The 16,649-nt window shown below is 44.0% G+C and overlaps 1 protein-coding gene across 1 annotated transcript in view; it reads right to left on the reverse strand.

The window, feature by feature from the left end:
* Positions 1 to 293: 293 nt before the first annotated feature.
* LOC141112546 (receptor-interacting serine/threonine-protein kinase 2-like) overlaps positions 294 to 16,649 on the reverse strand; it is a 106,925-nt gene continuing 90,569 nt past the window's right edge. The window contains exons 12-13 of the mRNA XM_073605464.1: positions 8,361 to 8,471; positions 294 to 2,246 (exon numbers count right to left, since the gene is read on the reverse strand). Of these exons, the coding sequence (XP_073461565.1) occupies positions 1,951 to 2,246; positions 8,361 to 8,471 (407 nt within the window). The 3' untranslated portion in view covers positions 294 to 1,950. The remainder of the gene's footprint in view (positions 2,247 to 8,360; positions 8,472 to 16,649) is intronic.

Consider the following 16,649-nt stretch of genomic DNA (forward strand, 5'->3'; position numbering starts at 1 on the left):
TTGTTTTATGGTGGGTTTAACCTGCAATGCATACTAGCACAATATACCTTTACCTTGCAGGTTCCGAAAAAAAAAAAATGTCCAGCAGTTTACTACCACTTTAACTTGCAGAAGGCACAATCTATTTGCCTTTAGTAAATCCACCCCACAGTCTCTGACAGTCATTTTAACAAATTTCAATATTCTATTCCTATTTGGTGGCATTATATTTAAAAAGAATATAAAAATACTATTCTAATATATAAATCTATAGATATATATATATATATATATATATATATATATATATATATATATATATATATATATATATAAAGATGCAGAGCCAAGTGCCTTAGAACAGCCATGAGGTTAAACTTTCTTTGGACCAAACAGCTTTGGTAATTATGTAGTGATACTTTACCAAAAACAACATCAGAACATTACATTACTGAGAACTGCACTCTACAGACATACAGTAAAATCAAAGGTTACATGCCAGTCAGTATTCACAATGTGATATAACACAATTTTGGCCAGGTTCGTGGCTGGGGCCACGGGTTGGTGCCTGGGGTCCGGTGCATGTCTATTTACCGGTTCAGGTATGAATCAGGTCTGAATTTTTTTTTTGTCTGAATTCACACCTGAACCAGACCCAAAGACGCACGGAAGCCTTTTTAAATGCGGACCGAGGCCGCCCCGGACCTGTGTGAACCGGTTCCAATGCGAATTGGATGTGGGGAAATCCTCATCTAATTCGCATATGTGTGAACCTAGCCTTAAAGTGGATGTAAAGCAAAAATGCATTTTTAGCTTGGGATAGATAAATACTTTGGATACTTGTCATTTTTTTCTGTCTGTGTCCTGGGGAGATTTCTCTTTACTTCCTGTCCCAGAGACACAGCAAAATGTATGAGGAGATCTCTCAAAATTAAGGGGATATCCTCTCTTAGACAGCTGTCACCAGAGGTTTATCTCATTGGAAGATTTCCCATCACCTCCTGTCCCTGTCACAGCTTCATTTTGAATTTGCTATCACTGTCATTCCCTGTGACAATAATCACTGGGACAAACAGAGAGAATAAATCTCCCAGGGGACACAGACGGCAATAAAAACCTTACAGGGGTTTGAACCTGCTCTATCTAAAACTGAAAAATAACTTTTGGCTTTACATACACTTTCCACGCTATCTTGTATAGCCACAAAACTTTATTATAAGCTATTCAAATACTGTACATACATGGAATACAAGACGGAAGCACTATACCTACAACAAGAATAAAGCACTGCACTTATTTCAGGGATGAATGGCCATGATCTGGGATGTAGGGTAGGGTTTTATGCCTTATGCCAAAATCATACAAGTATACTCCTACAAAGGCACATCAACCTTCGAATGAGGAGCTATTTCCATCTAAGAAGGAGAACCTGCAATTTATGCAAGAATGGGAAACTGTACCCATACCCAGAGTTGTACATCATCTTCACTGATGCTACACCTATTTTAAACATAAGATATCGCAGCCCAGTTGTATATGTGGTACTCCACCCTGCACAGGACTGAAGCAATGCACGTCATATTTTTTATATTTATAGTATACCTGTATGTTCAGCATAAATCCTAGAACTGTGCATTTGCCTAAGGAGAATAGTAATAACAAAAAGGCTCATATAATCAATTTTTTTACCTATGCTGGAATTGGTCCAAATACAATACCACCGAAAAAATGTATTGCATGCTAAACCGATAAATAGGTAAAAATGGTATGGATGGCCTTCAGCCATAGGTAAGCCTAGTGAATACCATAAGTCAATTTCAACCATTAGTTGCCAGTTTCTGATATATGACCAATCTATGCAGTGTTTCCAGGCATTGATCCCGACATGATAAACTCTGATTCAGCATGCAACTTGAGATACAAACTGCAAGAATAATCCACAGATGTGAACATGAAGGGTAATTCCTATTGTCAAACAGGATTTATATAAATGATTTTCCGGTCGAGGAGGCTGTCCAAAGTCATCCGAGAGGCCTCTTCTCCCTTTTCACAGCAGGTTTCAATGTATTTCCTTATTCTGGCTTTCTGAGTTTGCTCTGCGTTAATGTATTCAGTGTCATCTCTGGACAGAACAGATTTGGACCTCATGTTGTCCATAAGTTGGTTGAGATGCCCTTCTGTGATGCTGTTTAACAAAACCTCTAGGTTTCTATTCAAAGTCTCAACACAATTTTTCCACCTTAAAAGAGGAGGGGGGTTGGAATGACCTAAAGAGGAAGAAAAAGACACTCAGCTGTTAACAGACAAAAAATAGGGCATTTAGCACTACAGTTGCAATAAAAAGTATGTGAACCCTTTTGGAATGATATGGATTTCTGCACAAATTGGTCATAAAATGTGATCTAATCTTCATCTAAGTCACAACAATAGACAATCACAGTCTGCTTAAGCTAATAACACACAAAGAATTAAATGTTACCATGTTTTTATTGAACACACCATGTAAACATTCACAGTGCAGGTGGAAAAAGTATGTGAACCCCTAGACTAATGAGATCTCCAAGAGCTAATTGGAGTGAGATGTCAGCCAACTGGAGTCCAATCAATGAGATGAGATTGGAAGTGTTGGTTACAGCTGCCCTGCCCTATAAAAAACACACACCAGTTCTGGGTTTGCTTTTCACAAGAAGTATTACCTGATGTGAATGATGCCTTGCACAAAAGAGCTCTCAGAAGACCTACGATTAAGAATTGTTGACTTGCATAAAGCTGGAAAGGGTTATAAAAGTATCTCCAAAAGCCTTGCTGTTCATCAGTCCACGGTAAGACAAATTGTCTATAAATGGAGAAGGTTCAGCACTGCTGCTACTCTCCCTATAAGTGGGCGTCCTGTAAAGATGACTGCAAGAGCACAGCGCAGACTGCTCAATGAGGTGAAGAAGAATCTTAGAGTGTCAGCTAAAGACTGACAAAAGTCTCTGGCATATGCTAACATCCCTGTTAGCATTTCTACGATACGTAAAACACTAAACAAGAATGGATTTCATGGGAGGATACAACAGAGGAAGCCACTGCTGTCCAAAAAAAACATTGCTGCACGTTTACAGTTTGCACAAGAGCACCTGGTTGTTCCACAGCAGTACTGGCAAAATATTCTGTGGACAGATGAAACCAAAGTTGAGTTGTTTGGAAGAAACACACAACACTATGTGTGAAGAAAAAGAGGCACAGCACACCAACATCAAAACCTCATCCCAACTGTGAAGTATGGTGGTGGGGGCATCATGGTTTGGGGCTGCTTTGCTGCATCAGGGCCTGGACGGATTGCTTTCATCGAAGGAAAAATTAATTGTCAAGTTTATCAAGACATTTTGCAGGAGAAGTTAAAGCGGAGGTTCACACAAAAATTGAACCTCCGCTTTTCTGAACCCTCCCCCCCTCCGATGTCACATTTGGCACCTTTCAGGGGGGAGGGGGGTGCAGATAACTGTCTAAGACAGGTATTTGCACCCACTTCCGGCATAGACTCCCGCAGGAGTCTACGCCCCCTCCCGTCCCCACCGCGCTGTCTGCTGGGACACACACAGGTCCCAGAGACAGCGGGGACCAGTTAGGAAGTGCAGCGTGACTCGCGTATGTGTAGTAAGGAACTGGGAAGTGAAGCCGCAGTGCTTCACTTCCTGATTCCCTTACAGAGAATGGCGGCGGCAGCACCCGAGGACCGAGGGACGATTCGGTCTCGGGTGCCGACATCGCTGGACCCTGGGACAGGTGAGTGTCCTTATTTTAACCCTTTCATGACTAAGCCTATTTTTGAAATTTGGTGTTTACAAGTTAAAGTCCGTATTTTTGGCTAGAAAATTACTTAGAACCCCCAAACATTATATATATTTTTTTAGCAGAGAATCTAGAGAATAAAATGGCGATTGTTGCAATATTTTTTATCACACGGTATTTGTGCAGCGGTGTTTTAAACGCAAATTTTTGGAAAAGTGACACTTTCATGAATTTTAAAAAATCCAAACAGTAAAGTTACCCCAATTTTTTTGTATAATGTGAAAGATGATGTTACGCCGAGTAAATAGATACCAAACATGTCACCCTTTATAATTGCACGCACTCGTGGAATGGCGACGAACTACGGTACCTTTGAATTTCCATAGGCGACGCTTTAAAAATTTTTTACGGTTACCAGGTTTGAGCTACAGAGGAGGTCTAGGGCTAGAATTATTGCTCTCGCTCTGATGATCGCGGCGATACCTCACATGTGTGGTTTGAACACCGTTTACATATGCGGGCGCGACTTCCGTATGCGTTTTCTTCGCTGCGCGAGCTCGCGGGGACAGGGGCACTTTAAATTTTTTTTTTTTTTATTTATTTTATTTTTGTACTTTATAAATTGTGATTAAAATTTTTTTTTTTTTTTTTTACTTTTATTGCTGTCACAAGCAATGTAAACATCCCTTGTGACAGTAATATGTGGTGACAGGTACTCTTTATGGAGGGATGGGGGGGTCTAAAAGACCCCCCATCCCTCCTTTACACTTCAAAGTATTCAGATCGCCGAAAAAGGCGATTCTGAATACTGTGTACTTTTTAAAATTCGGCGCCATTGGCAGCCGAGTAAACGGGAAGTGACGTCATGACGTCGCTTCCGCGTTTACAATAAGAAGGCTGGAACGAAGCCGCTCGCAGCTTCGTTCCAGCCCGCCCCCAGCCGCCGAAGGCAGCCGAACGGACACCGGGCCTCCCGATCGCACGGGAGGCCCGGTAACAGCGGCGGGAGGCGGTGGGAGGGGGGGGATGTCCCCTCCCGCTCCTCCGGTATAACAGCCGAGCGGCTTTTAGCCGCATCGGTTGTTATACACGGGTAGCCGATCGCCCGCTGTAAACAACGGTACCGTGATGATGCCTGCAGCTGCGGGCATCATCCTGGTATAACCCCGGAAAGCCGAGTACGCATATCTGCGTACGGTCGGCGGGAAGGGGTTAAAAGTCAGCAGCTGCAGTATTTGTAGCTGCTGACTTTTACATTTTTTTTTTTTTCGCGGGACTCCCTCTTTAAGGCCATCTGTCCACCAGCTGAAGCTCAACAGAAGATGGGTGTTGCAACAGGACAACGACCCAAAGCATAGAAGTAAATCAACAACAGAATGGCTTAAACAGAAGAAAATACGCCTTCTGGAGTGGCTCAGTCAGAGTCCTGACCTCAACCCGATTGAGATGCTGTGGCATGACCTCAAAAAAGCGATTTACACCAGACATCCCAAGAATATTGCTGAACTGAAACAGTTCTGTAAAGAGGAATGGTCAAGAATTACTCCTGACCATTGTGCACGTCTGATCTGCAACTACAGGAAACGTTTGGTTGAAGTTATTGCTGCCAAAAGGAGGTTCAACCAGTTATTAAATCCAAGGGTTCACATAATTTTTCCACATGCACTGTGAATGTTTACATGGTGTGTTCAATAAAAACATGGTAACATTTAATTATTTGTGTGTTATTAGTTTAAGCAGACTGTGATTGTCTATTGTTGTGACTTAGATGAAGATCAGATCACATTTTATGACCAATTTGTGCAGAAATCCATATCATTCCAAAAGGGTTCACATACTTTTTATTGCAACTGTATCACACCACAAAATGCATAAGCTGCACTTGGATCCCTGAGACTGCAGGAGTAATTTATTATCATCACTAAAACATATCTATAGTTTTTTGGTAAGCCCTGCCAGGAAGAATTCAAATGCCAATGTAGCACCGCCCCCCGAAAGAGCCGCTTGGTATCTTGAGTTCTCTGTTCTACGCCTGGCACATCTAGTTGAACGGAAATCACCACAAACACTTAGGGGGCTATTTACAAAAGGAAAATCCATTTTGCACTACAAAAGCAAACTACAAGTGCAACGTGCACTTGAAATTGTACTGAAAGTGCACTTGGAAGTGCAGTCGCTGTAAATCTGAGGGGTAGATCTGAAATGAGGGGAAGCTCTGCTAATTTTATCATCCAATCATGTGCAAGCTAAAATGCTGTTTTTTATTTTCCTTGCATTTTTTTTTTTAAATAACAGACATGTCATACCTCCACTGTGCAGTTCGTTTCGGACAGAGTGGCCCCGATCCTCAACTTCTGGGGTCCCCCATTGGCGCTGGTAGCTCCTCCCTGCATCGGGTGTCCACGTTGGAGAAGGCTCTCCTAAGGTGGACACCCATGTGGGCGCGCAGCTTGAGTCCTGCTTCTGTGTACATTTACACAAAATGCAGGACTCTGGCCCCGCCCCCCGGCGCCCACGTCATTGGATTTGATTGACGGCAGCGGGAGCCAATGGCTGCGCTGCTATCAATCTATCCAATTAAGAGCCGAGACAATGGTCAGAGAGCCAGAGCGCGTCTCTGCCGAGGGAACAAACGGGCTCAGGTGAGTAACACGGGGGGCTGGTCAGTGTCAGAAGTTTTTTCACCTTGATGCATAGGTTGCATTAAGGTGAAAAAACATGCGGGTTTACAACCCCTTTAAATGCCTGTAAATATATTATGCACTTCCTGTCCCTTGTTGGCTACGAAGCCCAGAAGGAGGAATTGGAAAGACGGAGAAAGTCACAGCCACATGTCCTGTTCATGCTACTAAATCCCAGACCAGAAGAGATTAAGTGTACATTACTAGAGAGGGACTAAAGTGCAAAGTAGATAGGCTGACTCCAGTTCCAGTGCCACACCGCATTTCCTGCTGGTGAGAAGTCCCATTCCAGGCTGGTTGGACAACAGTTGGAAGATATCCCCATGACCATTGGTTTTGTCTTCAGGTCTCCAACACAATGATAGACACTACGTAATCCTCACGGGCCCCTGCAACTGGACTTTGCTGCAACTTTCATCTGGAGGTATCTCTATAAGGCTGGGGTCACACTTAATACGCATGTGGCTCACAGCAGGGGTCCAGTGTGTCCCTGTTCTCCATTTCAGAGATGAATAAGGCCCAAATTTTTGCCTGAATTCGGACCTGAAATGGAGCCAAAGATGCACAGGACCCCTGTGATATCCACTATGCAGCCGCCACGGAGATGTGTGATCCGGCTCCACTGAGTGCCGAGCACACTCTCCTGTCATGCGAATTGAATGCGGGGTAACCCGCATCCAATTCGCACTAGTATGAACCCAGCCTTATTAACTATATATACCCAGTTTTATGTGTACAATTCCACCAGGACTTCCATTGGGCCCTTTTGTTGATAATACCTGTTAGTACGTTGGATGTATGTGCTGTTATTAATCTCTTATAATATAAAGCCTGTATCATTTGTATACTGGTGCACATCTATATACAGTACTTGTGGTTAATGTTATATGCTAGTTGCAGTAGTTCCTCTGCTCCCAATTATGGATTATTTCCCAGTAGGGGAATCCCCTCTGTTCAGAGGCTCTGTCCTGGTTGGGGTTACTGGCAACATTATTAGCAAACCCACTCTTCAACTTATTGAAGGTTCTTGTTCTCTAATATACCTACAGGTTTAGTGTGATATCCTATTTGGGGAGAGCCATTTCTCATAACCACCCCCCAAAAAGAGGGCTATACCTATAATAAACTGAAATGTGATTGGTTGTGAAGAGGTACTGTACTGTGCCTGTAGTCATTGTAGTTCTGTAGTGCAAAATAATGCATTATCAATACAAAGAGAAAGAAAAAAAGTGCAGTAACTCAAAAGGAAAATATTAATGTAGCCCAATAGCCAATAATACATATATTCTAATTGGAATTCACTGTAATGCCCCGTACACACGGTCGGATTTTCCGACGGAAAATGTGTGATAGGACCTTGTTGTCGGAAATTCCGACCGTGTGTAGGCTCCATCACACATTTTCCATCGGATTTTCCGACACACAAAGTTTGAGAGCAGGATATAAAATTTTCAGACAACAAAATCCGTTGTCGGAATTTCCGATCGTGTGTACACAAATCCGACGGACAAAGTGCCACGCATGCTCAGAATAAATAAAGAGATGAAAGCTATTGCCCACTGCCCCGTTTATAGTCCCGACGTACGTGTTTTACGTCACCGCGTTTAGAACGATCGGATTTTCCGACAACTTTGTGTGACCGTGTGTATGCAAGACAAGTTTGAGCCAACATCCGTCGGAAAAAAATCCTAGGATTTTGTTGTCGGAATGTCCGATCAATGTCCGATCGTGTGTACGGGGCATAAGAATGACAGCTGGGACAGAATTTGCTTCTATGGGCTCTTTCTCCCCATCTCTTGTTCTCTTTTTTCCCCCCTATTTTACCTTAAAATATCCCTTCTTCTTGAGCCAGCATCCATTACCCCGAGCATGTGGCTTAAGGTCTAAAATGTTACATCTATATTCTTGGAAACAAGTTCCTACCTACTGGCTCCTCATGTGTCCAACTGGCCCTACTGTTCCTTTCTGTTCTTGGATGATGTCCCATTGTAAGCATATGACTACCGTTCGTAGAAGTTGTAACTGGAAGGCTGACTGAGGAATAGAGGGTAAAGTACAGTGAACTCATATGAAATACTTCTGACAGGCTACAAGTGTTTACTATAAAATGTAAAAGGAAAAAAAAAAACTTTATTTTTTTTTAAATATTTGCATCCAGGCACATGCACAAATATAGCCAAACTACAAAATACTGAATGACTGTAATATCATTTAAAATAAAATTCTATATGTCACAAGACAATAATATACTGTATAACTTTTGTCAAGAAAAATCATCAGTAAACATATGTATTATTAGGATAATTTTACTTGGTGATTATTTTAAAATGTGAACTCACAAAGCTTCTGTATTAAGATTTACATTTCTACCTCCTTCAGTTTCTAGCTGATTATTAAACTTACAGTATATCGGAGGGGCTATATAAACAGGTGCCACAGGCCATAATTAGGAGAACCAAGGACGAAACTAAGCAAAATATTGTATCTAGTGGACTTTTAAGGCACCCACACACCAATATATAAAATCACAGAGCCCCTATGTCACAGAGCCTCCATATCTCAGACCCCCCCCCCTCCTCACAGAGCCCCAATATCACAAAGCCCCCATATCACAGAGCCCCCATATCACAGAGCCCCCATATCACAGAGCCCCCATATCACAGAGCCCACATATCACAGAGCCCACATATCACAGTGCCCTCCATCACAGAGCCCCTCCCTCTTGCAGAGCCCTCCATCACAGAGCCCCCTCTCCCAGAGCCCTTCATCACAGAGCCCCTATATCACAGAACCCCCCTCTTGCAGAGCCCCATATCACAGAGCCCCATATCACAGAGCCCCATATCACAGAGCCCACATATCACAGAGCCCACATATCACAGAGCCCACATATCACAGAGCCCACATATCACAGAGCCCACATATCACAGAGCCCACATATCACAGAGCCCACATATCACAGAGCCCACATATCACAGAGCCCACATATCACAGAGCCCACATATCACAGAGCCCACATATCACAGTGCCCTCCATCACAGTGCCCTCCATCACAGTGCCCCTCCCTCTTGCAGAGCCCTCCATCACAGAGCCCTTCATCACAGAACCCCCCTCTTGCAGAGCCCCATATCACAGAGCCCCATATCACAGAGCCCACATATCACAGAGCCCACATATCACAGAGCCCACATATCACAGAGCCCACATATCACAGAGCCCACATATCACAGAGCCCACATATCACAGAGCCCACATATCACAGAGCCCACATATCACAGAGCCCACATATCACAGAGCCCACATATCACAGAGCCCACATATCACAGAGCCCACATATCACAGAGCCCACATATCACAGAGCCCACATATCACAGAGCCCACATATCACAGAGCCCCCCCTCTTGCAGAGCCCTCCATCACAGAGCCCCCTCTCCCAGAGCCCTTCATCACAGAGCCCCCATATCACAGAACCCCCCTCTTGCAGAGCCCCATATCACAGAGCCCCCCCCTTTTGCAGAGCCCTCCATCACAGAGCTCCTATATCAAAGAGCCCCCCCCTCTTCCAGAGCCCTCCATCACAGAGTCCCCTCCCCTTTCCCAGAGCCCTCCATCACAGAGCCCCCCTCTTGCAGAGCCCCCATATCACAGAGCCCCTCTCTTGCAGAGCCCTCCATCACAGAGCCCGCCCTCTCACACAGCCCCCTCTCTCACAGAGCCTTCCCATCGAGGGCTCTGTGAGAGGGGGGGCTCTTATCTTCCATAAGATGCAGCACTTGCACTCCTCCTCCCCTCTGCTACCTTATTCACGCAAGACAGGAAATATGACAGGTCCGAACAAAGGGAAGGACTTTTCATGTTAAAGGCAGGTGACTGATTGCTGGGACCGCCCCGCTGTCTAGTAACCAATCACCTGCTTCTTAACATGAAAAGTATATCCCTTTGTCCAGACCTGTCATGTTTCCTGTCTTGCAGGAATAATGTAGCAGAGGGAAGGGGGAGTGCGAGTGCTGCGATCTTATGATAGGGGCAGTCTGTGGGCCGGGTAAATCACCCCGGCGGGCCATAACCGGACGCAATTTGAGGACCCTTGCCCTAGAGATTAAAATTGTGGGTTTTGCAATTTTTTGGGTAAAAAACATCCTTAAATGAATTTTAGTGCACACAAACACAATATAATATCTATTGTTTTGGTAACATATAAAAAGATAATGTTATGCAAAGTAAATAGATACCTAACATGTTATGCTTTAAAATTTCATACCCCCCGTGGAACAGCGACAAACTATGGTGCCTAAAAATCTTCATAGGCAAAGCTTTGAAGCCTTTGCTGGTAACCAGTTTAGAGTCACACAGGGGGTCTGGTGTTAGAATTATTGCTCTCATTCTGACGTTCGCAGCAATACCTCACATGTATGGTGTGAACACATTTACATGTGCTTGGGGGATTATGTATTCGCCTTTGCATGTGAGCACGGGGGCACTTTAACTTTTTTATTTTATTATTTATTTGATTAAAAAAATATATACACTGTCTCTTTAATTTTTATTTGATCACTTTTATTGCCATCCAGGAAAGCCCGGAAAGGCGGTGTTCTGAAAAAATGTCGAACCCGGCAGAATATCGAATTACGTCACTTCCCGTGACGTGGAATCAGCTGTTTCATAAAACCACACGCACTGCGCATGCACGCCGTATCTTCTGCACAAGCGCAGTTCGTCTCCGCTGACATCAGGACACTGCATGTCAAATTCGTCGACCGATGGCCATTTTGCTACACCCCGCACTCAGCCATACTAAGCCTGCAGTCAGAAGGCGGCAGTGGACATCTTTTTACACCCACCCAAGTCTTGCATTTCAGACTTATTTTTAACAGTAAATTCCGCGTATATATTGAAATTCAGTATTTACAAATTCATCACACTATTTTCATATTGAATTTTAAAAGCAGCGGTGTCCTGTCAGATTAGCAAACCTGTCAGATCTGCCGCTGCTTTCAAAATTCAACATCAAAACAGTGCCACGTACTTGTAAATATTGTTTTGCACTATATAAGCGGATTTCACTGTTAAAAATAAGTCTGAAATGCAAGACTTGGGTGGGTGTAAAAGGATGGTCGTTGGACGACGAATTTGACATGCAGTGTCCTGACGTCAGCAATGACGCACTGTGCATGCGCAGTGCCTGTGGTTTTCTAAAACAGCTTTTTCCTCATCACAGGAAGTGACGTGGTTCGATATTCTGCCGGGTTTGACATTTTGTCACAACAGCGGCAGAAGGTGGCGTGGGGGGGGACACCCCCTCCCACCACATGTAAAAGCAATCCAGCAGCTATTAACCCGCTAGGATTGCTTTTACATTAAACAGCACCGCCGGCAGAAAAAAAGATACCGGGATAATGCCTGTAGCTGCAGACATCATCGTGATATCACAACCATGTCATATGATGTTCTATGGGCGGGAAGTGGCAATGATAATCGTAATGACCAGGATTGGTAGAACAAGCTTGCAAAACAGACAATCCCCTGAAATTCACCGTTGTTCACTAAACCAGATCTATCTTGTGTGCAATGAAGGTGCCATGGGAAGCAGGGACGTACGGAGAGGTCAGTGACTGGTGAGGCACTGGCTAGTATCAGAGCCAGGTTAAATATGCCACAATCGTTGGAGCGAGAGCAATAATTCTAGCACTAGACCTCCTCTGTAACTCTAAACATGTAACCTGTAAAAAAATTTACAGCGTCGTCTATGGAGATTTTTAAGTACTGAAGTTTGGCGCCATTCCACAAGTGTGCGCATTTTTAAAGCATGACATGTTGGGTATCTATTTACTCTGCATAACATCTTCTTTCACATTATACAAAAAAAAAAAATGGGCTAACTTTAGTGGTTCTATTTATTTATTTTTATTCATAAAACAGTTTCTTTAAAAAAAAAAAAACGCATTTGAAAAACTGCTGCGCAAATACCGTGTGACATAAAAAGTTAGGGGTTCTGAGCAATTTTCTAGCAAAAAAATTTGATGATTTTTACATGTAGAAGAGAAGTGTCAGAATTGGCCTGGGTGGCAAGGGGTTAATTACCATAAGGAGCAAAAAAAAAGTAAAGATGGCTAGATGGTACCAGAGGATACAGCACCTCATCCCCTAAATAATCAAACATTAAATGGGTGTGTGGACAAGGGATTATAGCGGTGCTAGGGTCAGGAAGATTAGAGAAGAAAAGATAAAACAAAAAATACTAAAATTACAAATTTTATTAATAGTCTATCAAAAATACAATGTACATTATAAACAATTCATACAGTAATTATACAAATTTTGTGGATACATGTACTGTAAGTGACCCTAAGAATGGTCAAGTGGGCCAGATGGCAAGTGGCCGTTGAAGGAGGGGGGGCTCGTTTTCCTACATGTTTCGCCAAAACATTGGCTTCTTCAGGGAACAGGAGCTCATAGGGTGGATATATATAAAAAATTCTGTGTGGTGGACATGAAAACACATGTTAGAAATATTAATTTGACCAAACACTGCATAGTAAAAACAATGACACATTGCAACTGTGGCTGGACATTCATGCGACCCTAAGCTCCACACCACTAAACGGAACTGCGGACATACCTGGGGCGTCAGTGCCCAAGACGGGAGGGAAGAGAGGGAGAGGGGGAACACAGCCACCCAAGGAGATCCCCACCGGGGAGCAGGCAGACCGCGCCGTAAATTATGCCTGCAGGGGGCATACAGTAGACCTGGCAAAGGAATGTAAAGATAGTCATGTGTCATAATGCACTGTGGTAGTTATTCCAGGAATAGAGGGTTGCGCATATGTGCATTGTATTAAAAAGAGAACAAAAAATATATGTATATAAATAGGTATAAATGTATCTATATCTCTGGAAGAGGTGCGGACTTACATGTATATCTAAAAGCTGTAGAGAGGCAAGGTCAGGAAGTGCCTGTGATATATGTATGCACACAGCAAGGAAAGGACATCAAGGTTGAACCATATCTGCAGACCACTTAAAGCAGGCCTAATTAGAAAAATGGATAGTTAGGGGTCTTGCTGTTGTTAACTGGGGCCAGATATGGTAGTTTATGCCTATACTTACTTGATGGTATCTGCTGTAAGAAAAGATTCTCATAGCTGTACATTCACAGGTATATAGTACCGGTGCTGGGATGAAAAAGGGATAAAAGTAACAGTAGATCCTATATGAAATATAAAGGAAAAAAAGGAGGATCAGATCACTAGCCTCACCTGGGCACAGGTGAGGCTAGTGAAAAGGAATCTGTTACCTAATTCATCATGAAGCACACCGTGTTGCTTGAGAAAATCAGTGTTAACCACCAGAGTAAGAGGCCGGTCCAAAATAAGTTCTAAAAAGTATGTAAAGGAATAATAAATAATTCATGTAAACAACATGAAGTCAGGGTGTTGTGAAAGGCAGAAGTTTACCTTGTAGCCGTGTGCAGAGCGAATGCAGGCACGTCCCTCGTCCATGGGAACTGAGGGACTGGCCGGTTACTCATATACCCCCCACACCTGGTCAGATGATGATCAGGTGTGCGGACGCTAAACGAGGGGTAGCCACGGCTGTGCACTGCACGGTGCCTAGGAACTACGAGTTCCATCATGCAACGCGCGCGCATGCTCAGATCTCACGGACCGTGTGGCGATTGGAGAGGCGAACACCCCTGGAATGGGAAGTACCAAGGTGTCATCTCACCCAATCTGCCGATGGAATAAAGGACCAGAGGGTCTGAGAACAGACGTGGGCACCCAGGGGCAGACAGTTGTCTGCGCCTTGGCGTCCGTACAGGCAAAGACAGCGCTAGCCATGTCACCCCCAAACCGGGAGAGCCCGCGGAGCCGCCACCCACGCCACAAATAATCCCCCCAGTCGTGGGGCTAGCCAAGGCACCAGGGACAACCGCAGTCCAGTGGCGGGGAACAACGGGGCACGAAGTGTAGTGCGCCGAGACACAGGATGGGAGGATATCCCAAAAGTTGCCCAACGATCCACAGGGGCCACTGGGGAAGGTGGGAATTACTGTGTGTCAGCACACGACATCCAGCCACAATGTGTGCAGTGTGCATAGAGAACCACTGGGTCCCAGTACGACAGTGAAACCTGCAACCAAAAATTGAAAATACAATGCAAAAGCAATATATAAAAAAGAATATATAAAAAAGGAAACACACAGTATATATTGCAACAGTTGTGTCGAAAAATATTGTTCAATAATGACAGAAAAAAAAAAAAAAAGTTTTAAGTCGCAAATAAATACAGGCAATATACACTAATAGAATATACAGGGATATAAGATATATTGAGTCGATTTGCCAATTGTCTCAGAAAAGGAAAAAGGCATTTGTAACCAATGTAGAAGGCAAGGTATTAGTCCATGTCAAAAAAAATTATATGGATGAAATACCGGGTGGAGCCATGGCAGCAAAGGGAAAGAAAGACAGGGAAAACAGGAGAATGAGAAACTAAGAAGGGAATAGAGGGGGGAAGGGATGGAGAAGGATAGGGTAGAGAGGAAAAACCACAAACGACGTTGTCTGGGGAAGGGGCATGGAAAAGAAAAACTTAAAGGAAGGGCTTAAAACTAATATATTCATTGAGTCCTGGGAAAATGGTAGCATTTAATATATGAATCCATTTGGTTTCGAGTCGTAATAGTGAATTATCAGTACTACCACCTCTTACATGTGAGGGGATATGTTCAAGTGCGGAAAACAAAATAACATGGGGATCGGAGTTATGTTGGGCAGCGATATGCCTATTAATGGCCGTAGTGGTGGTGTTCTTATATAGTGGTTTGATATGGTCCCGGATACGGGTCTGAAAGGGGCGCTTGGTTTTGCCAACATAGAATGCGCCGCATTGGCATTGGGCCAGGTATACAACCCCAACAGTGGCGCAGGTGACATAGTGTCTGATGGTGTGTGTGTTTCCATCGGGTAGATTAACAACCTGAGAGTTGGCAACGAATGTACATATGTCACATTTGCCACATTGGTAGGTACCGGTGGCAGTGGGCCTATGTGCAGTGTCAGTAGAATGATGACTATGAATCAGACGATCACGGAGAGAGGGAGAGCGTCGATAGGTAATATCAGGATAAGTGTTGATATATTTGGCAATAGTAGGATCAGATGTGAGTAAGGGCCAAAATTGTTTGAGGACGTCTTTGATTTGAGTATGCTGATTGGAGAATTGGGTGATGAGTCGTGTGGGTTGTTTAGAATCCAATGGTTTGTCGGAGAAAACCAGGTCTTTACGGTTGAGTTTTTTTGCCTTATGGAATGCTTTCTTTAAGAGAGAGTGGCTGTAGCCTCTATCTAAGAGTCTATTATAGAGGTCGTGTGCCGCCCTGAAGAAATCTTCATCGCGGGTACAGTTACGTTTAATCCTGACATATTGACTATATGGTATACTTCGAAGGAGGGGAAATCGACTCAATATATCTTATATCCCTGTATATTCTATTAGTGTATATTGCCTGTATTTATTTGCGACTTAAAACTTTTTTTTTTTTTTTTTTCTGTCATTATTGAACAATATTTTTCGACACAACTGTTGCAATATATACTGTGTGTTTCCTTTTTTATATATTCTTTTTTATATATTGCTTTTGCATTGTATTTTCAATTTTTGGTTGCAGGTTTCACTGTCGTACTGGGACCCAGTGGTTCTCTATGCACACTGCACACATTGTGGCTGGATGTCGTGTGCTGACACACAGTAATTCCCACCTTCCCCAGTGGCCCCTGTGGATCGTTGGGCAACTTTTGGGATATCCTCCCATCCTGTGTCTCGGCGCACTACACTTCGTGCCCCGTTGTTCCCCGCCACTGGACTGCGGTTGTCCCTGGTGCCTTGGCTAGCCCCACGACTGGGGGGATTATCTGTGGCGTGGGTGGTGGGCGGCGGCTCCGCGGGCTCTCCCGGTTTGGGGGTGACATGGCTAGCGCTGTCTTTGCCTGTACGGACGCCAAGGCGCAGACAACTGTCTGCCCCTGGGTGCCCACGTCTGTTCTCAGACCCTCTGGTCCTTTATTCCATCGGCAGATTGGGTGAGATGACACCTTGGTACTTCCCATTCCAGGGGTGTTCGCCTCTCCAATCGCCACACGGTCCGTGAGATCTGAGCATGTGCGCGCGTTGCATGATGGAACTCGTAGTTCCTAGGCACCGTGCAGTGCA

Source organism: Aquarana catesbeiana, linkage group LG11 (assembly GCF_042186555.1).
Source record: "Aquarana catesbeiana isolate 2022-GZ linkage group LG11, ASM4218655v1, whole genome shotgun sequence".
Classification (NCBI taxonomy): domain Eukaryota; kingdom Metazoa; phylum Chordata; class Amphibia; order Anura; family Ranidae; genus Aquarana; species Aquarana catesbeiana.